This window comes from Pseudophryne corroboree, chromosome 8, assembly GCF_028390025.1.
Source record: "Pseudophryne corroboree isolate aPseCor3 chromosome 8, aPseCor3.hap2, whole genome shotgun sequence".
Lineage (NCBI taxonomy): Eukaryota > Metazoa > Chordata > Amphibia > Anura > Myobatrachidae > Pseudophryne > Pseudophryne corroboree.
Genome location: NC_086451.1, coordinates 14,897,540 through 14,920,191, shown reverse-complemented (window position 1 = coordinate 14,920,191; position 22,652 = coordinate 14,897,540). Strand labels below are relative to the sequence as shown.

Sequence of the window (22,652 nt, the reverse complement as noted above, 5' to 3'; positions counted from 1 at the left end):
TTCAATTGTTCCCTCCCCCCATCTAAAATGATGGGAGATCACAGGGTGCAATTCAATTGCTGTTTTTTTCCCCGCGCCCATAAAGGTCCGGTGTAGCCGCATAAAGCAGCTAAACCCGACCAAAGTACTGGGTGCAATCGCAAAAAGTGCTGTTTGGGCGACCAAATGGGTAACTTTTCATGCATTTCAGCTTGCTAACCCCAGGGGGTGCGAGCAGAAATGCAAACGCTGACAGCCATCGCACCCAAACGGAGCTACAATTGAACAGCTCCGTTTGGGCACCATCTTTTGGCAGAAAAAAACACTAAAATTCCACCCTAAAAGTGCATACAGAGTTCATATACAACCACATTCAACATGTATGGTCTTGGAAGCAAAGCAGTGTTGGGCCTGGTTAGTACTTGGATGGGAGGCCGTATGGGGTAGTAACATGCTATACTACACTCACCGACACATTACATTAGGAAGGATCAGCACCAATGTCCTGTGAATAAATGTACCTTTATTGGAAGTGGTGAGCAATGGATCCCTATGATGGCATTAGGGTCCCAAATAAAGGAAATCACTTATAATTCCCACGTAATAAACATTTCAAACATATAATAGGATATAAACATTTTGCTGCTTTGAGACTAACTGAAGTCATGTAAAATAATTGTTTATTTGGGGAACAAGTCCAAACAGTGGTAGAGGGGAGGCACCGTGAGACTGGAGGCATAATGGAGTCACAGCGTATACAATGAAACACACGGTTTCTATATTTGGTAACAAAAGAGAAATTTGCTGAACAGAGAGTGACGTTAAAAATACAACTCATCTGAGGTCATCAACAAAGCAACCAATAAGACTGCTGCTTTGGTCAGGCTAGTAAGCAGGGTTAATGAGAGCTGAAACCGTATTAGTTGATACTGCATATGCTTGCGGTATTTGTAAAATGTTATAGAATAATCCTTGTGAAGTGTAAAGGGGCCGTTGTTTATCTACTTTATCAATCTGTCTATATTACATTTACCGAGACCTGACATTTCAGATTAGCGTCTGCAGAACATCGCACTGTTAAAGTCATTAAATGTTTTATTTATATTCGACTTGTCACAGTAAACTCACATTTTCCAACACTGGGGGTCATTCCGAGTTGATCGCTCGCTGACGATTTTTCGCAGCAATCAGGTGAAAAAATGGCATTTATGCGCATGCGTATGCCCCGCAATGCGCACGCACGACGTACGGGTACAAAGCCCTTTGTGGTTGTGCTCAGGTTCTAGCGAAGTTTTTATTCGCACTGACGGCCGCAAGAAGATTGACAGGAAGGGGGCGTTTCTGGGTGTCAACTGACCGTTTTCAGGGAGTGTTTGCAAAAACGCAGGCGTGTCTGAAAAAACGCAGGCGTGGCTGGGCGGGTGTATGACGTCAAATACGGAAACGAATAGGCTGAAGTGATCGCAAGCGCCAAGTAGGTTCAGAGCTACTCTGAAACTGCACAAACTGTTTTTGCAGAGCTCGGCTGCACATGCGTTCGCACTTCTGCTAAGCTAAAATACACTCCCCAGTGGGCGGCGGCATAGCGTTTGCACGGCTGCTAAAACTAGCTAGCGAGCGATCAACTCGGAATGACTCCCACTGCTCTAAAAGGAAGCCACTTACTCAACGACATTTCATCTTAGTCACATGTCTCTAAAATATAGCGTTGCCGATAGAGAAGGCTATATTATATCTATGTATAACAGTAACAGATCTTGGTCACTGTCTTTTATATCAATTCCAAATGTCCAGCATGAAGCTGTCTTTTAGATCCAGGAATAGGACAATGGCACTGGCCGTGTATATTACGGTATAGTGCGGACTTTCTTTGCACACGGATAGGTAGCTCATTATAAAACAAGAGTCACAGTTCACTTAAAATTCGCTTTGGCCAGGTCTTCGGGCATGACGCGGCCCCTCTTCCGCGCAAGGTTCTTCTTCTTTTCCAGCTTGTTCATTTTCTTCTTCTTGATGTTGCGAGTCCTCTTCTCCTGCCTCTGTTGCATCCTCTCTGCCGTCTGCTCCGTGCGGTTGTCCCAGCGCTTCTTTCTTTGCTCCCGCTGCTTCTCTTTCCTCTTTAGCGCAGTTTTCAGCATCCCCTCGTCGTCTTTGATTTTCAGCCCCTCAGCCTTGTACAACACATTTGTCCATTTGATTTTGGACTCAAATTCCTTGGCTTTCTCCTGGTCTTTGGCCCTCAGCTCTTCGATTTTGCTCTTGCGCAGTTCCAGGCGGCTCAGTAGCTGTTTGTAATTCTTGCCCGTCATGGGCGTAATGTTTCCTTTCACCGCCCCCTTCTTCTCCTTTTTCCGCAGGACTTTGTGGAGAGGTTCATCGTGAACTTCCACTTTGTTGAAGACCAGTGGTGCTTGGACCTTCTCCTCTTTAACTTCTTCTACAATCTCCTCCGTTTTGGGGGCTTCCCCTTCTTCTGTTGCACGTGCAGCCTTCATCTTCAGCTCCTTTCTCTTCCTCTTCTTCCTCTCTCTCTCCTGCTTTCTTTTGTGCCGTCTTTTCTCTATCTCTTCAGCAGAAAGAGATTTGTTGGAAACCTGTGTTCAGAAAAAAAAATGAGGGTTAATTCTTCAGACTATGAGGGGGAATTCAATTGTCCGCAAAACGCGGTAATTTGCAGTGAATGGACTATTTGCACATATTGCGCACTTTTTGCCGACATGCGTGCTCCTGTTCTTCGACCTATCCAAATGCAAATATGCACAAAAATGATTTTTGCCCAAACCAGTGAAGTGTAGGTGAAAATAGGGAAATCAGCCTGTACCCCCAAAAATGCCAAACTAACATATTTTAACTGTATTAGTGATTATAATAAAAACATTTGGGGGATTTAAATTGATGTTATATGCTTTAAAAAAAAAAAAAAAATAAGTAACCTTTTTTTTTATTGGCCAAAGAAGCTTTTATTTTTGAATGAGTGGACAAATAAAAACTTGTAATCAGTCATTTATGGGGTGTACCAGGGGTTCTGTACAAAATCCCTACATTTTTACTTTAAAATAGGGATTTTCCCCAACTTTTCACCTGCTCAGTATGGTGAAAAGAAATTTGCGGTAAACCTATGGAGAATTATCACCAGTAATTTTTCACAGACAATTGAATTGCGGCATTACAAGATTTCATCCCCATTTTAACCGTGTTAACGTATTGTTACGGCCAGTTGGATGATTCCCATACAACATGAATTGTGCAAGATAACCACTGGAAAATATCCATTCTAAAACAGCAACACATTTATTTACATTACATATGGGGGGCCACAGGTGGTCCCCATCACAGCTATAACATGTATCTACTGGGGTTGGGGGACAGCCTCACCTGACCACGAGACTCCTCAATCTTCTCATGGAGCCGTTTCCTTAAAATATCAACGGTGGAGAAGGAGGTCTGAGCTGCCTCTAAACAGAGAAAGGAAGACATGAGGAAGCTTACAGAGATCCATGACACAAGGGGTTTGTGCAAGTTTCAAGGGTGTAACCGATGGTGGCATATAAAGAAGCACCAATCGGTATTACAGCGCACACCAGCGCTAAAAGTGGACATCTCAGCACATTGGGCGGCATGGATGTACACAAGGGAAGGAGCTTGTAGTGGCGTTTGCATTGTCACAGACAGGCGACCGTGAGCGCCTGAGAGTCGGACCCAAGATCTGAACAGTGACAGCGTTGTCTTCAGAAATGAAACCCGCTCAGCCGCGTCCAAAAACAGAACATGCCCCAAATATATATATTTATGCAACATAATGGACCACAGAGAAGAGTGATTTAGGGGTCTACGTACTAAGCCTTGCAGATAGATAAAGTATCAGCCAATCAGCTCCTAACTATCAGGCTACAGGATGTGTTTGAAAAATGACAGTAGCCAATTAGCTGGTATTTTACCTCTCTCCAAGACATCGTACACAGACTCCTATATCCTTATTTTATAGTGTATACTACGACTGCTTCCATTTGGAATCCTATTTTCTCTTGTCTTTATAACTTCTTTATACTCCAGGGGCAAACAAACTGATTCATGTCTATTTCTACTCTGTTGCTTACATAGCAAATAGTCGCGCATCCGCTGTTCTGTGGTCATGCAAAACTACTGTGCAGACATGCAAATAATATGGCAGTAACGGCAGACGGAGGAAACCGGAGGCTCCTGCAGCCATTCTCCCAGCAAACTGATAACGCGTTCCTTGTGGCTACGATCTTATCCCATGTGACCATTTGGAGGCATTTCTATATGCAGATCCTGCTCATTGCAATTTTGGAACAGTGACTTAGGAGGGTATCCAATTAGCCGCGATAATGCGATCGCAACTAATGTTATTGCACCTATCTCCCGAAAAATCTGTTTATCGCAGCCTGCGCGCTCCTGTTTATCGCACCTATCCTATTCCAAAATGGGGGTAACGGGATTTGCGCGATAATTCTAGCTGGCAAAACCAGATATAAGTATAGGGGAAAATGGGGAAATCTGCCTGTACCCCCTAAAAATCCAAACTAATATAGGAGAACATTATAGAAGTCTGTTAGTGGCCATAATAAAACTATTATTTTTTTTGTATAATCTGATTTTTATTGAAAGAAGACAAAGTACATTGAAATCACCGTGCACAAATACAATATTCACAGTAACCTAGACCGGAATGACACTATACTAATTGTGTAGAAGTTGAGCACTGTCAGTTGAATAGCCAGCACATTTTAAACAATGGTCATTCAATACCAGAACACATCGCAAATTAAACCATAAAACTTTATATAGAAAAAAAAAAAAGAATAAGAGAAATAAGGGAGAGAAAGGAAGGAAAGAAAAGAAAGGGAAAGAGAAAAAGAGAAAGGGAGCACACTGGGAAGGGTACTAATGTCAAAACGTAAACAGTGTCAGGAAAACCTCTATTGTAACAGTGTTACGAGATGTAAAGTTTATAAACATCTGTAGTTTTAAAATCAAGCCAGGGAGACCAGGTGGTCCTAAAATCTGATGATCGGAGAGTGGAGGCAAGGAGTAAATCTTCACCTGAACATTATCGGATTCCCAAACGAGCATACGCCGGGCCCGCAGAAGAGGTAAACTTAGAGGGGGGTGTTAGATCCAACTGGAGGGAAATGTGCTAGCGCGGCAACATCACACCGGGAAAACTTGTGGATTATACACCGATTACACTCACCTTTACTGTGTGGCTTTGGGATAATTGGGGGCAGTATCCTGGGACTCTCCTGTGCCCCTCGGTTATTTCGTAGCTTCCGCGGCTTTTTTTTCCTCTTTTTCTTGGGACCGCTGCGTTCCTCTGAGTCATCGCCATTAAATGCTGGGGATTTACAGGGTTAAACATATTACAATGTATAATTATATATTATTTGTAGTCAACAGGGTATAGTATAGTAGGAACATTATTTTCCTGCTGCGTTTATTACTCACACTAAGGGGGTCATTCCGAGTTGATCGTAGCTGTGCTAAATTTAGCACAGCTACGATCAGGCACTCAGACATGCGGGGGGGACGCCCAGCACAGGGCTAGTCCACCCCGCATGTCAGTGCCCCCCCCCCCCCCCCCTCCGCGCAGAAATGCAAAAGCATCGCACAGCGGCTATGCTTTTGCATCTCAGGAGTTACTCCCGACCAGCGCAGCTCTGGCGGCTGGCCAGGAGAACCTCTTCGCTGCCCCCGGGTGACGTCACGCAGCCGCCGCGGCCCGCCCCCCCCCCCCCCCCCCCACCCAACGGTCTGGCCACACCTGCGTTGGCCGGACCGCGCCCCCTAAACGGCGGCTTAACGCCGCCGTCCAGCCCCCTCCCGCCCAGCAACCGCCTCTGCCTCAGAGGCAATCGCTAGGCAACGACGGCCTCCAGCCGTCTGGCATGCGCAGTTCCGAACCGATCGCTGCGATAAACTGCAGCGAGCGATCGAGTCAGAATGACCCCCTAAAACCGAACATTTATTATACAGAAAATATCTCAGTGTTCCACAAATCCTGAAATAAAGAGTTGACTCCACAACGGAAATATTTGAAATTAATATTTTCATCTCCTATATAATAGCCCTGTGACTCTGTTTCTGGCCCGCTAACGCTGGGTGGAGTCACAGCGGTGGGCGGAGTCACGGAGACGGCCCACCACATGTGCAACAAGTCTCTGCTCCTGCTGCCTGTCCATCTCACCCCTCCCCATCAGCAACGCCGACTCCCCGGCCGCGGCGCCGGGAGAACAACAACTGCTGCTGCCACAGGTATAGACATTAGGAGGGACGGGTGGCGCAGGAGAAGGCTCCCTTCCCCGCGTACACAGACCCGCCGCCTCCTCCGCACACATCCAGCTGTCAGCTCTCCTTCTGTGACAGGAGCCGAGTGCTGCAGTGACATCATCTCCTGTCACAGAGAAGAGCCGCCACACACTCTCCAGTCTCCGGGGGCTGCCAGCATCTACAGGGAAACACCCCCGGAGCGAGAGAAAACATACCCGCAAGGCCACGCCCCTTTTACATTAGGGCAAGCCCCTTTTCGAACACTGCATGGTACGAGCAGGGGGAGGGGAAATGTGTGTAATAGTAGTACAGACTGCGCTCAGACGCCTCTCGCCTCTGGATAGTGGACTGTTTGCCAGACTGCAGCAGCCGCCGACAGCCCCAACGGTGACTCTCTCCGGCCATCCTAACCTCTGTATCTATGTCTGGTCGCCACTTTACACAAGTCTCCGCTTCTGGTGCCCACCCCCTCCACTACTTCCCCCTCTCTTCATCAGCTTCCTCACTGGGGAAGCTCCCTGCCGACCCGCGTCTCTATATCCCCTCCCTACCACCCAGCGTCTCTCTATCCCCTCCCTACCGCCCCGCGTCTCTGTATCCCCTCCCTACCGCCCCGCGTCTCTGTATCCCCTCCCTACCGCCCCGCGTCTCTGTATCCCCTCCCTACCGCCCCGCGTTTCTGTATCCCCTCCCTACCGCCCCGCGTCTCTGTATCCCCCTCCCTACCGCCCCGCGTCTCTGTATCCCCCTCCCTACCGCCCCGCGTCTCTGTATCCCCTCCCTACCGCCCCGCGTCTCTGTATCCCCTCCCTACCGCCCCGCGTCTCTGTATCCCCTCCCTACCGCCCCGCGTCTCTGTATCCCCTCCCTACCGCCCCGCGTCTCTGTATCCCTTCCCTACCGCCCCGCGTCTCTGTATCCCCTCCCTACTGCCCAGCGTCTCTGTATCCCCTCCCTACCGCCCCAAGTCTCTGTATCCCCTCCCTACCGCCCCTCTCTATCCCCTCCCTACCGCCCCGCGTCTCTCTATCCCCTCCCTACCGCCCCGCGTCTCTCTATCCCCTCCCTACCCCCTGCGTCTCTGTATAACCTCCCTACCGCCCCGCATTTCTCTATCCCCTCCCTGCCGTGCCGCGTCTCTGTATCCCCTCCCTACCACCCCGCATCTCTCTATCCCCTCCTTCCTACGCTTCAGTATCCCCTCCCTACCTCCCCGCGTCTCTCTATCCACTCCCTACCACACCCGCGTCTCTCTATCCTCTACCTACCGCCACGCCTCTCTGTATCCCCTCCCTACCGCCCGCGTCTCTCTATCCCCTCCCTACCGCCCCACGTCTCTGTATCTCCTCCCTACAGCCCCGCGTCTCTGTATCTCCTCCCTACAGCCCCGCGTCTCTGTATCTCCTCCCTGCCGCCCCGCGTCTCTCTATCCCCTCCCTACCACCCCGCATCTCTCTATCCCCTCCTCCCTACGCTTCTGTATCCCCTCCCTACCTCCCCGCGTCTCTCTATCCACTCCCTACCACACCCGCGTCTCTCTATCCTCTCCCTACTGTCACGCCTCTCTGTATCCCCTCCCTGCCGCCCCGCGTCTCTCTACCGCCCGCGTCTCTGTATACCCTCCCTACCACCCCGCATCTCTCTATCCCCTCCCTGCCGCCCCGAGTCTCTGTATCCCCTCCCTACCACCCGCATCTCTCTATCCCCTCCTCCCTACGCTTCTGTATCCCCTCCCTACCTCCCCGCGTCTCTCTATCCACTCCCTACCACACCCGCGTCTCTCTATCCTCTCCCTACCGCCACGCCTCTCTGTATCCCCTCCCTACCGCGTCTCTCTATCCCCTCCCTACCGCCCCACATCTCTGTATCTCCTCCCTACAGCCCCGCGTCTCTTTATCCCCTCCCTGCCGCCCCGCGTCTCTCTATCCCCTCCTCCCTACGCTTCTGTATCACCTCCCTACCTTCCCGCGTCTCTCTATCCTCTCCCTGCCGCCCCGCGTCTCTGTATCCCCTCCCTGCCGCCCCGCGTCTCTCTGTATCCCCTCCCTGCCGCCCCGCGTCTCTCTGTATCCCCTCCCTGCCGCCCCGCGTCTCTCTGTATCCCCTCCCTGCCGCCCCGCGTCTCTCTGTATCCCCTCCCTGCCGCCCCGCGTCTCTCTGTATCTACCTGCTGCCCCGCGTCTCTCTGTATCCCCTCCCTACCGCCCCACGTCTCTGTATCCCCTCCCTACCGCCCCGCGTCTCTGTATCCCCTCCCTACCGCCCCGCATCTCTGTATACCCTCCCTACCGCCCCGCATCTCTCTATCTCCTCCCTGCCGTCCCGCGTCTCTGTATCCCCTCCCTACCACCCCGCATCTCTCTATCCCCTCCTCTCTACGCTTCTGTATCCCCTCCGTACGGCTCTCTATCCACTCCCTACCACACCCGCGTCTCTCTATCATCTCCCTACCGCCACGCCTCTCTGTATCCCCTCCCTGCCGCCCCGCGTCTCTCTATCCCCTCCCTGCCGCCCCGCGTCTCTCTATCCCCTCCCTGCCGCCCCGCGTCTCTCTATCCTATCCCCTCCTTGCCGCCCCGCGTCTCTCTATCCCCTCCCTGCCGCCCAGCGTCTGTATCCCCTCTCTTCCGCCCCGCGTCTCTGTATCCACTCCCTACCACACCCGCGTCTCTGTATCCCCTCCCTGCCGCCCCGCGTCTCTGTATCCCCTCCCTGCCGCCCCGCGTCTCTCTGTATCCCCTCCCTGCCGCCCCGCGTCTCTCTGTATCCCCTCCCTGCCGCCCCGCGTCTCTCTGTATCCCCTCCCTGCCGCCCCGCGTCTCTCTGTATCCCCTCCCTGCCGCCCCGCGTCTCTCTGTATCCCCTCCCTGCCGCCCCGCGTCTCTCTGTATCTACCTGCTGCCCCGCGTCTGTGTCCCCTCCCTACCGCCCCGCGTCTTTGTATACCCTCCCTACCACCCGCGTCTCTGTATACCCTCCCTACCACCCGCGTCTCTGTATACCCTCCCTACCGCCCCGCATCTCTCTATCCCCTCCCTGCCGTCCCGCGTCTCTGTATCCCCTCCCTACCACCCCGCGTCTCTCTATCCCCTCCCTACCGCCCCGCGTCTCTCTATCCCCTCCCTACCGCCCGCATCTCTCTATCCCCTCCCTACCACCCCGCGTCTCTCTATCCCCTCCCTACCGCCCGCGTCTCTCTATCCCCTCCCTACCGCCCGCGTCTCTCTATCCCCTCCCTGCCGCCCCGCGTCTCTCTATCCCCTCCCTACCGCCCCGCGTCTCTCTATCCCCTCCCAGCCGCCCGCCTCTCTGTATCCCCTCCCTGCCACCCCGCGTCTCTATATCCCCTCCCTGCCACCCCGCGTCTCTATATCCCCTCCCTGCCACCCCGCGTCTCTGTATCCCCTCCCTGCCACCCCGCGTCTCTGTATCCCCTCCCTGCCACCCCGCGTCTCTATATCCCCTCCCTGCCACCCCGCGTCTCTATATCCCCTCCCTGCCACCCCGCGTCTCTATATCCCCTCCCTGCCACCCCGCGTCTCTATATCCCCTCCCTGCCACCCCGCGTCTCTATATCCCCTCCCTGCCACCCCGCGTCTCTGTATCCCCTCCCTGCCACCCCGCGTCTCTATATCCCCTCCCTGCCACCCCGCGTCTCTGTATCCCCTCCCTGCCACCCCGCGTCTCTGTATCCCCTCCATGCCACCCCGCGTCTCTATATCCCCTCCCTGCCACCCCGCGTCTCTGTATCCCCTCCCTGCCACCCCGTGTCTCTCTGTATCTACCTGCTGCCCCGCGTCTCTGTGTCCCCTCCCTATCCCCCTGTGTCCAATACAGGGTCCATACCACCGGCTCCGGGATACCTCCCTGACAAACCCTCACCAGGAGGACAGGAACCATAACCCCCTGCGGTGCCCCCCGTAGTTACCGGTATATCGATGATCTCCCGCCTACTCTTATCCCTCACACAGCAAGCGCCATGTGCTACCCCAGCACATGACCGCGCTGCCCATGGCCATTGCCCCTGGGAACAGCGCCAGGCTCCGCCCCCTCCTCCTACTGCACCTGAGGGGGCGCGCACATAGCGCATGCAGAGGGGACTGGTGCACCTGCGGCCGCGTGGAGACCTTGCGTGCGCAACATGTCCATGTTGCTACACCTGAAGGATGGTACGGTGTAGAGAGAGGACACAGCTGCCCCTGCTCCGCATTGTACCAGCACTACCCTCTGTGTCTAATGACACCATATACCTCTTCATGCGGGTATGTCTATATCACATACATCCTTATCCCTGTCCTATATATTGTTACAAATAAAATGACATAGGTATAGGTCCCGCACCCCCTCCCCCCACACCTGCATCCACCCCCCCTCCACCCGCAGCATCTACATACTCCCTGCCTCATCCGCGGTCCCCCCCCGCACCCGCTACATTCTGTACATCGTGCCCTGCAGGCGCTGTACACGCCGTCGCAAGGGGCTACGCCCCCTTCACCATTGGAAGCACTTTCGTTGTGCAATATTTAACCACTAGCAAACCTAGGAATGCAGGTAATACTCATACAGATATTGAACCGCAGCAAGGCGTGCAGGGGTTAAGGGGGCGTAGCCCCTTCCGACGGTGTGAAGAGCGCCCGTAGGGTGCGATGAAGCGCCTTGTGTACTAAAATAAGCCATTAATTAGTTTGACCTGGAAATAATTATCAGCCATCAGCACCAGTTATAAAGTAATATTACTAAAAAGCAGAGTGTTTGCAGATCACCGGAGCTTAGCGTTTGGAACGACACCTGGTACTAGGTATATTATGGGGCAGATGTATTAACCTGAGAAGGGACAAGGAAGTGATAAATGCAAGATGATAAATGCACCAGCCAATCAGCTCCGATATGTAAATTAACAGTTAGGAGCTGATTGGCTGGTGCATTTATCACTTCCTTATGCCGTCTTCAGGCTTAATACATCTGCCCCACTGTATTAAGGGCTTATCTATTATGCAGTCTGGTGGGAAGGCCTGGTGTGATCACAGCACAAAGCACCAGTCACAATGGCGGCCCTACCATCCACACCGAGCTCTGCTGGTTCTCACCGTTTTTCCATTTCCGTGGCTCTGTACTCTGCTGAGCGCACACTTTCCTGCCCAGACTCTGGAAGAAGGAATCCTTGCTGGCCAGAGAGGCCATTTTCACCTGAAAATACATATATTACTCCCCTTTATGTGACGTGTGTACAAAATAAAACATAGCAACGAAATATACCTAATATAATAGAGGATGGTAGCCCACCAGGAACGCCATGACTGTGTCCGAGTCTCCACTGATAGCATCAAGGGCTCTATCCTCATAACTTTCTCTAACACAAGTATGAATGTCTACGATTATGTATTAAATAGGCATGGATATGATATTACACGTGTATTAATGTAATACTATACAGCATATGGAGAAAAAAAAACTGTACTATACCCCTATAGCTAGATAATGATATAATATAGATGTATATGTTAGAGAGAATGGAACACTGTACTATACCCTTGTAGATGAGATACAACAAAGACGTATAGATTAGATACAATGTACTATGCCCCCATAGATAAAGATATAACATATATATATATATATATATATATATATATATATATATATATATATATTACATACAATGTAACACTATTATACCCCCTATAGATGACACAAAATAGATGTTTATATTAGACACAATGTATTCTACACCCATAGGAGATATAACATATGTATATTAGATACAATGTAACACTGTTATACCCCCTATATATGATACAAAATAGATGTTTATATTAGATACAATGTATTCTACCCCCATATAGAAATAACATATGTATATTAGATACAATCTAACACTACTGTACCCCATATATAGAGATATAACATATGTATATTAGATACGGGTGTGGTATGGAAGGTAGATGGTAACTAGGTCGACCACTATTGGTTGACAGCAACTAGGTCAACAGGTCTAAAGGTCGACATGAGTTCATTTTTTTTTGTGTTGTTTTCTTCGTAGAGTGACCGCGAACCCCAATTAGTGCACCGCGTCCCCTCGCATAGCTCGCTTCGCTTGGCACAAATTACCTTTCCAATCGTAGTCCACGTGGATCGTTAAGTATGAAAAGGTAAAAAAAAAAAAAAAAGAATCGTGAAAGACTCATGTCAACCTTTTGACCTGCTGTCGACCTAGAACATGTCGACATATAGACCCTGTCAACCTAGTTACTGTCGACCAATAGTGGTCGACCTAGAGACCGGATCCCTTAGATACAATGTATTATACCCCCATATATAGATATGAACGTTATTGTAAGAACTTACCGTTGATAACGTGATTTCTCTTATGTCCACAGGTATCCACAGGATAACATTGGGATATTGTCGAGCAACAGCGAAAATGGCACCAACACGGTCACGAGCTTTCTGGCCTCCCAGGATGCATTGGGGCCTCCACTATATAGTCCCGCCCACTGATTCAGTCAGATCAGTTCTTTCCACAGCGATTATAGGCAGGAACATTAGGTAGAGACCTGTACAGGCGATAAGAACACACATGCACACCCTTCCATACAAGAAGGAAGAGGTTTTTAGTGTTTGTCTAGATCCTCAAATCAGATGCGTCCGGGTGGGATCCCTGTGGATACCTGTGGACATAAGAGAAATCACGTTATCAACGGTAAGTTCTTACCATAACGTTCATTTCTCTGGCTGGGTCCACAGGATTATCCACAGGATAACATTGGGATTCCCAAAGCCATTTTAGTGGTGGGGACGTTCCTGATTGCACAGGAGGACCTTTCACCCGAAGTCTGCATCATGAGAGGCAAAAGTATCCAAGGCATAATGTCTGATGAATGTGTTTATGGAAGACCATGTGGCTGCCTTACATATCTGTTCTGCTGATGCACCCTGTTGTGCTGCCCAAGAAGGACCTACCTTACGTGTAGAGTGTGCAGAGACATTAGCCGGAATAGGGAGATCTGCATGAGAATAAGCTTCAGATATTACCATTCGGAGCCATCTCGCCAGCGTCTGTTTACTAGCAGGCCAACCTCTCCTATGGAATCCATAGAGGATGAAGAGGGAATCTGTTTTCCTGATGGCACTAGTACGATCTATGTAGATTTTTAAAGACCGGACCACGTCCAGTGACGCTTCTCCCGCAGATAGTCCCGATACCTGAAAAGCTGGGACTACAATCTCTTCATTCAGGTGAAACTTTGACACCACCTTTGGAAGATAACTAGATCTCGTTCTGAGAACTGCTCTGTCTGGAAAAAAACTTAGGAAAGGAGACTTACATGATAATGCTCCTAAATCTGACACTCTTCTGGCTGACGCCATTGCCAGTAAAAAAAGAACTTTAACCGTTAATCACTTAAGATCTGCTCTCTCAAGTGGTTCAAACAAAGGACCCTGGAGAAATTTAAGAACTAAATTCAAATCCCAGGGAGCTGCAGGAGGAACAAATGGAGGTTGAATATGTACTACTCGTTGGAAAAAAGTACGTACATCCTGTAGGTCAGCAATCTTCTGCTGAAACCATACAGTCAACGCTGAGACTTGCACCCTCAAGGAAGCAACCTGCAACCCCTTATCCAATCCTGCCTGCAGAAAATCCAAAATTCTAGCTACTTTAAAGGCTCTTGGATTGTAATTTTTTCCAGAACACCAATGAATATAGGCTTGCCATATTCTATGATATACACGGGCCGAAGAAGGCTTTCTTGCTCTAAGCATGGTTTGGATTACTTGCTTTGAAAATCCTTTAGCCTCTAAGATAGAGGTTTCAACAGCCACGCCGTCAAAGACAGGCGATCCAGATGACTGTGACAACAAGGACCCTGCATTAACAGATCTGGACGTTGAGGGAGCAGTATCGGTGCTTCCACGGACATTCTCCACAGATCTGTGTACCAATGCCTTCTTGGCCAAGCTGGAGCTATTAGAATGATTGCTCCTTTTGCCTGTTTTATCTTTCTCACTACTCTGGGTAATAGAGATATTGGAGGGAACAGATATGCCAGCTGAAACCTCCATTCGACTGACAGTGCGTCTACCAGGACTGCTCCTGAGTCCCTTGTTCTTGATCCGTACCTCGGAACTTTGTTGTTTAGACGAGACGCCATAAGGTCTATCTCCGGTAGACCCCATCTGTTCACCAGTGTTTGAAACACTTCTGGGTGTAGTGCCCATTCGGTTTCCTGAATGGTGTGCCGACTGAGAAAATCCGCTTCCCAATTTAGTACACCCGGGACAAATACTGCTGACAATGCTGGGAGATGGAGTTCTGCCCACTTTAGAATGGGAGTTACTTCCTCCATCAGACTCTTGCTGTGAGTCCCTCCTTGATGATTTAGGTATGCTACTGCCGTCGCATTGTCTGAGCGGATCTGGACTGGTCTTCCTTGTAGATTGTCCTTTGCCTGAACTAGGGCCAAGTAAATGGCTCTTATTTCTAACAGATTTATCGGCAGGCGACTTTCCCTTGCGGTCCATTTTCTCTGGAACCATAGGCTTCCGAGTACCGCCCCCCAACCTTGCAGGCTGGCATCTGTCGTCAGGACTTGCCACTCTTTTATCCAAAAGGGTCTCCCCTTGTTTAAATGGTCTGTCTGTAGCCACCATGCTAGAGACCTTTTTACATTTACTGGAATCTTTATCATCTGCTTCTTTATTGTTTGATGATTTCCGTTCCATTTTGTCAAAATGAGATGCTGCAATGGTCTGGAGTGGAATTGCGCATATTCCACCATGTCGAACGTTGATACCATCAGACCCAACAGTCGCATTGCTGCATGGACTGACATTGTCTGGGCTTGCAACGCTTCCTGAGCCATGACCTGCACCTTGACTATTTTCTTCTCTGGTAAGAGAACTCTCTGTAGGTCTGAATCCAATATGGCTCCCAAATGAACCATCCGCTGTGATGGATTCAGGGACGACTTCTCCCAATTTATGAGCCACCCGTGTCTCTGTAAACAAACTATCGTCTGTTGGAGATGGCTCAACAGTAAATCTTGCGACTGTGCTAAGATTAATAGGTCGTCTAGGTATGTGAATATCCTTATCCCTTGTTTGCGCAGACAAGCTGCCATAACCACCATGATCTTGGTAAACACCCTGGGTGCTGTAGCTAGCCCGAAGAGCAGAGCTTGGAACTGGAAGTGTTCCTTGAGGATGGCAAACCTGAGGTAACACTGATGTGATAGTGCTATAGGCACATGTAGGTAAGCATCCCGCACATCCAGAGATACCATATAGTCTCCCGGTTCCATAGCCAACATTATGGAGCGTAACGTCTCCATGTGGAACTTCGGGATCCATATGTAATTGTTCAACATCTTCAGATTTAGAATTGGTCGATATGACCCATTTGGTTTCTGGATTAGAAACAGATTGGAGTAATACCCCTGTCCCTTTTGTGATGGAGGTACTGGGACAATCACACCTGACTGCAGTAATTTTTGGACTGCTTCTTGCAGGGCATTGGCCTTCGACTCTATACGAGACGGGCTGGTGCAAAAAAATCTTTGAGGAGGCTGCCTCCTGAATACTACCTTCTGCACCCAGGCATCTGTTGTTGACTGTTGCCATGTGTGTGCAAATTGCAGGAGTCGGCCCCCAACCCTGGAATCCTCCAGGCGGAGGCCCATCTTTTCAGGCTGAGGGTTTCTGTTCAGGTTTGGAAGCTGGCTTTTTGCTAGCCCACTGCTTCCTACCCCTTTTAAACTGGGGTTGTTTAGGCTCCTCTTTACCTTTCGCTTTGCTTTGCCAGCGAAATGAGCGAAATTTTAAACCCTTGGACTTAGGGTTGTAGGTAGCCGGAAATCTGACCTTCTTCGATTCAGCCTCTGACTCTAGGATATCCGATAAAGGTTTTCCAAATAATATATTACCCATGAAAGGCAATGCTTCCAATTCCTTCTTGGACTCCGCATCTGCCTTCCAGGTCCGTAGCCAGACTGCTCTGCGAGCGACTACTGCCAGGGCTGAAGCTTTAGAAGCAACAGTGCCTACATCAATGGCTGCTTCTTCTAAATACTGGGCAGATTGTCTTAAACGGCAAAGACGATCCTCTTGCTCCCTAGTAGGAGAGGGGATGTCATTCTCTAGTTCCTCTATCCATTCGCCCATTGCCTTTGCTACCCAGGCCGAAGCCATAGCAGGTCTTACCACTGCACCCACAAGAGAAAAAATATTTTTCAATAGGCTCTCTACCCTCCTGTCTGTGACATCATTCAAAGAGGTAGATGACAGTGGCAAAGCAGATTTGTGCACGAGTCGCAGAACATGTGCATCTACCTTTGGAGGAACTTCTCTCTTCGAACAATCTCCAGCAGGAAATGGATAATAAGAATCCCATCTCCTAGGAATCTTATACTTTTTACCGGGCGCTGCCCAAGACTCATCCATCATTTCCGTCAACTCCTCTGACGCTGGAAATTCAGCTTTCACTGACTTTGTTCGTTTGAATAAAGGTGCTTTTGCTTTTAACGCTGTCTTGGCTGGTTCTTCCAGAGAAAGCACAGCCTTTACTGCATTAATGAGTTCAGCTACATCATCTGAACTAAAGCTCTGCGACTGATCATCATACGGAGTTGAATCTATTGTTTCCGCATCATCATCCGATGTATCCTTTTGTGTAGTCTGCCATACAGACGTATCTGTCTTAGTCTTACCTACCCCTTGGTTGCTTGTAGAGGCTACTGGAACCAAACCATAGGAAGGGAGCTGCATGTATGGGTTCATAGTGTAACCTAACCCCTGAGGTGGTGCTACTGGAGCTAACCTGTCCGCTATTGAAGACAGAGTCTTTGCGAACATATTCCATGGTGGCTCTACTGGAGGTTGAACTAACTCCTGTTTTTTACTTCGCTGAAAAGCGAAACAGTTTGCACACAAACCCTCATAAGTGACCAATTGAATCATATCAATTACCCCTGCTTACAAGATAAGCATGTTAGGGCTGTAGGAGTGCTTGACAAATTCTCCTCATCACTTTTGCCGCTCACAGACATTTTTTCTGATATTGACTACACAATTTTGTGACTGAACCACACCCTATAATCAGTATATAGAGGTGAAATCAATCTGACCACAGTGCACCTGATTTGAGGGTCAGAACAGGACTGACATTACACAAAAGTGTCAGCACACATACTAGCAGTCAGTCACATGTTAAAGCATTTAGACATTGTCATATGAGAATACAACCTCCATAATAACTTATACATAAGTAGGAAATTTGTACTTCTGTTTAACTGGTTCTTTTTCAACATAACATGCAGAAAACACAGTAATATACAGGTCTCATATGCAATAGGTACTAAAAATTAACAGTGCACACTAAGAAGTAGAAGGAATTTTTAGTACTGTATACCCTGCCTCCAGGGAGCGGGATACAGGGAGACTCACCACACTTCCATATCCAAGCAAAGACGCTCGAAAGACGCTGAGTGGATTCAGACGCTACTGGTGTACACTGCCGCTCTTGGTAACTGATAACGGACACGGACGCTCACCAATGGACACGGACGCTGAGCGAGTCCACGTGCATGCAGACACTAAAGGCCTGCGACTCGGTCTGGGCGGGTTTATATCCAGTGTACACAACCGCAGCGTCTAAGCTGCGACCGAGTACCCTCGTGGTAGCGTCTGAGCCGGAAGTGAGGTTATTCAGTTCATGAAACGAGAGACCCGCGGGAACTGGACATGAACTCGGAGGAGGGACGGCCAGGAGAGCGTCTGAAACCCCCTGTTGACTTAAACTCCCAGGATCGCGGCCTCACCTAGTCCTGGCGCCTATGATCCCCGGAGCGTAGCGCTGTCACACTCGAGATGTTCGGCGCATCAACACGCTGTTTGTAGTCTCCACCAAATCAGCGTAGCTGTGTCCTGACCCCTCTAGTAAGAGGAAGTCCATATACTCACTGTCTCCCCATGCTCCGGCCACAGCCTGGTTACGTCTGCTGGACCTGCTAGAACATCCGACACAGACGCCCGTCGAGACAGCACTGTAACGCGAAGGTAAGCGTTGTTGCGACCCGGTGGGGAGTTGTTGGAGCGACTCTTTCTAATACACGTTTAAGACGCTGTTAAGAGAAGTCGCTCAAACAAAAACAGTAAGTCTATAAAAATAAAGTAATGAAAACTTGAGGCTGCTTTCACAGCAGCCCTGTGACCATGCGGCTTCCTGCCGCACCAAGCAAAAAACTGATCTGACTGAATCAGTGGGCGGGACTATATAGTGGAGGCCCCAATGCATCCTGGGAGGCCAGAAAGCTCGTGACCGTGTTGGTGCCATTTTCGCTGTCGCTCGACAATATCCCAATGTTATCCTGTGGACCCAGCCAGAGAAATAACATATGCATATATGAGATACAATGTAACACTATATTATACCCCTATATAGATGTATATATGAGATACAATGTAACACTATATTATACCCCTATATAGATGTATATATGAGATACAATGTAACACTATATTATACCCTTATATAGATGTATGAGATACAATGACACACTGTATTATACCCCTACATAGATGTATATATGAGATACAATGACACACTGTATTATACCCCTACATAGATGTATATATGAGATACAATGACACACTGTATTATACCCCTATATAGATGTATATATGAGATACAATGTAACACTATATTATACCCCTATATAGATGTATATATGAGATACAATGTAACACTATATAATACCCCTATATAGATGTATATATGAGATACAATGTAACACTATATTATACCCTTATATAGATGTATGAGATACAATGACACACTGTATTATACCCCTACATAGATGTATATATGAGATACAATGTAACACTATATTATACCCCTATATAGATGTATATATGAGATACAATGTAACACTATATTATACCCTTATATAGATGTATGAGATACAATGACACACTGTATTATACCCCTACATAGATGTATATATGAGATACAATGACACACTGTATTATACCCCTACATAGATGTATATATGAGATACAATGTAACACTATATTATACCCCTATATAGATGTATGAGATACAATGACACACTGTATTATACCCCTACATAGATGTATATATGAGATACAATGTAACACTCTATAATACCCCTATATAGATGTATATATGAGATACAATGTAACACTATATTATACCCCTATATAGATGTATATATGAGGTACAATGTAACACTATATTATCATACCCTCCAGCATGACCCGCCCCACTAGGTACAAAATGCTCTGTTTCTGGACTTCCCTCTTCATTTATTATTGCCATCACCTGTGAAGAAACAGCTTTCTTATCATTTAACTAGTTCAACACAGGTGATGGAAATCATAAATGAAGAGGGAAGTCCAGAAACAGAGCATTTTGTACCTAGTGGGGCGGGTCATGTTGGAGGGTCTGTATTATACCCCTACATAGCATACTTGCCTACCTGACCCTCTCCATGATGGAGAAAATGCTCTGTTCCTGGACTTTCCTGGTAATGTATGATTGCCATCACCTGTGGTGAAACACCTTTCTTATCAATTACCTAGCTCACCACAGGTGATGGCAATCATACATTACCAGGAAAGTCCAGGAACAGAGCATTTTCTCCCTCATGGAGAGGGTCAGGTAGGCAAGTATGCTACATAGATGTATATATGAGATACAATGTAACACTATATTATACCCCTATATAGATGTATATATGAGATACAATGTAACACTATATTATACCCCTATATAGATGTATATATGAGATACAATGTAACACTATATTATCATACCCTCCAACTGTACCTTTTTAATAGGCACAGTACCTTTTTTTTATGGTCTGTACCGATTTTTGGCTCTCCAAACTTCCATTGAAAGTATAGGAAAAGGGACGTGACCACGCCCCCTTTACCAGTGGTCACGCCCCCTTTTCTAATTTGTACCGATTTTTGTGTGTCAAATGTTGGAGGGTATGTATTATACCCCTATATAGATGTATATATGAGATACAAAGTAACACTATATTATACCCCTATATAGATGTATATATGAGATACAATGTAACACTATATTATACCCCTATATAGATGTATATATTAGATACAATTGCACACTATATTATACTGTAGATAATGAGATAGAACATAGATGTGTATATATAAGTAGATACAATGTAACACTGCTCACATTCACAGCAACGCAGGAAGCGCCAGTCCCCAACACATGGAGTCCCAGACCAGAGTAACAGAATACAGATCATCATCTCACATACTACTGTGTCCCACTTCAGTGAGGAACGCGTCGTTCTGTATTCGATTTCACAGGTCTGCAGACTGGTTACAGCTTTGTGATACCACTGTAAGATAGAGTGTCTGCAGCGCGGAGCATGACGGGATACTGGAGGTCTGTGAAAGGTGACCTATAGGGCACCAGGTCAGGGGCGGGCTCTGGGTATGGGAGGGTGATTGGCTGTAGATGCAGAGCTCTGTACCTGTACTATTGAGTGTGTGTGACAGAGCTCTTCTGCACCTGTATCTCTATATGCTGTGTCTGGCAGAGCTCAGCACCTATATATACTGTGTCTAACAGAGCATTGCACCTATATCTCTATATACTGTATATAATAGAGCTCTACACCTATATACTGTATGTATCAGAGCTCTACTCTATACTCTGTCTCAGAGGGAGCTCTGCATCTATATACTGTGTCTAACAGCTCTGTACGTATATGCTGTACATAACAGCTCTATCTATCTACTGTACATAAGAACTCTGTATATACTATACATAACAGAGCTCTGTACCTATATACTGTACATTACAGAGCTCTGCACCTATATACTGTACATAACAGAGCTCTATATATACTGTACATAACAGAGCTCTGCACCTATATACTGTACATAAGAGCTCTATATATACTGTACATAACAGAGCTCTGTATCTATATACTGTGCATAACAGAGCTCTGTACCTATATAATCAGAGGGATATAAGGGTGTCAGAGATCACCAGAGGAGCGGGATGCCGGCCGATGTCTATCAGAGCTCTGCACCCATATGCCGTGTCTGTCAGAGCTCTGCACCCATATGCCGTGTCTGTCAGAGCTCTGCACCTATATGCCGTGTCTGTCACAGCTCTGCACCTATATGCCGTGTCTGTCAGAGCTCTGCACCTATATGCCGTGTCTGTCACAGCTCTGCACCTATATGCCGTGTCTGTCACAGCTCTGCACCTATATGCCGTGTCTGTCACAGCTCTGCACTTATATGCCGTGTCTGTCAGAGCTCTGCACCTATATGCCGTGTCTGTCAGAGCTCTGCACCTATATGCCGTGTCTGTCAGAGCTCTGCACCTATATGCCGTGTCTGTCAGAGCTCTGCACCTATATGCCGTGTCTGTCAGAGCTCTGCACCTATATGCCGTGTCTGTCAGAGCTCTGCACCTATATGCCGTACGAATTTAAAAGAAAAAAAGTCAATCAACTTGAATAGCAGCAATCTTCCCCTTCAGAGAAAGATTCAATTCTTCTTTAATGAAAAAAGCAAAAACATGTTCTATACTTTATTGTTAAAATTGAGGTTACGATACCCATATGTGATATAAATGTATTAAATATTACCACATATGATGTATTACGTCCTTTTAAAGAAGAATATACAAGTGAAATATAAAATCAATAGAGACAGAAATGTGTAAGAAAGAAAAATAATTTTTTTTGTTTTTTGATTTTTTGTTTATATGCCGTGTCTGTCAGAGCTCTGCACCTATATGTCGTGTCTATCAGAGCTCTGCACCTACATGCCGTGTCTATCAGTGCTCTGCACCTACATGCCGTGTCTGTCACAGCTCTGCACCTATATGCCGTGTCTGTCAGAGCTCTGCAACTATATGCCGTGTCTGTCAGAGCTCTGCACCTATATGCCGTGTCTGTCAGAGCTCTGCACCTATATGCCGTGTCTATCAGAGCTCTGCACCTATATGCCGTCTCTATCAGAGCTCTGCACCTATATGCCGTGTCTGTCAGAGCTCTGCATCTATATGCCGTGTCTATCAGAGCTCTGCACCTATATGCAGTGTCTGAGAGCTCTACACCTATATGCCGTGTCTATCAGTGCTCTGCACCTACATGCCGTCTGTCAGTGCTCTGCACCTATATGCCGTGTCTGTCAGAGCTCTGCACCTATATGCCGTGTCTGTCAGAGCTCTGCACCTATATGCCGTCTGTCAGTGCTCTGCACCTATATGCCGTGTCTTTCAGAGCTCTGCACCTATATGCCGTGTCTGTCAGAGCTCTGCACCTATATGCCGTGTCCATCAGAGCTCTGCACCTATATGCCGTGTC

General features: G+C 47.9%; 1 protein-coding gene across 3 annotated transcripts; it reads right to left on the bottom strand.

Moving 5' to 3' along the window:
• Positions 1-637: 637 nt before the first annotated feature.
• Positions 638-20,687, bottom strand: SURF6 (surfeit 6). 3 transcript variants are annotated; one of them, XM_063935944.1, is made up of 5 exons: positions 20,495-20,687; positions 11,355-11,454; positions 5,195-5,335; positions 3,355-3,434; positions 638-2,573 (listed from the first exon to the last, which is right to left on the bottom strand). In XM_063935944.1, the coding sequence occupies exons 2-5, from the start codon at positions 11,446-11,448 to the stop codon at positions 1,893-1,895; spliced, it is 996 nt and encodes a 331-aa protein (XP_063792014.1). In that variant the 5' UTR covers positions 11,449-11,454; positions 20,495-20,687; the 3' UTR covers positions 638-1,892. The 3 variants fall into 3 exon arrangements, with proteins under 3 accessions (XP_063792014.1, XP_063792015.1, XP_063792013.1); XM_063935945.1 differs by lacking the exon at positions 20,495-20,687 and adding an exon at positions 19,530-19,551; XM_063935943.1 differs by lacking the exon at positions 20,495-20,687 and having other exon boundaries at positions 11,355-11,471.
• Positions 20,688-22,652: the final 1,965 nt, after the last annotated feature.

Excerpts from the sequence above, each read along its gene's own strand:
- SURF6 (XM_063935943.1), bottom strand. The coding sequence starts at position 11,466 with ATGTATTTTCAGGTGAAAATGGCCTCTCTGGCCAGCAAGGATTCCTTC. Across the intron at positions 5,336-11,354 it reads GCCACGGAAATGGAAAAACG|CATTTAATGGCGATGACTCA; the intron begins GTGAGAACCAGC and ends GTAAATCCCCAG. Across the intron at positions 3,435-5,194 it reads CCCAAAGCCACACAGTAAAG|AGGCAGCTCAGACCTCCTTC; the intron begins GTGAGTGTAATC and ends TTCTCTGTTTAG.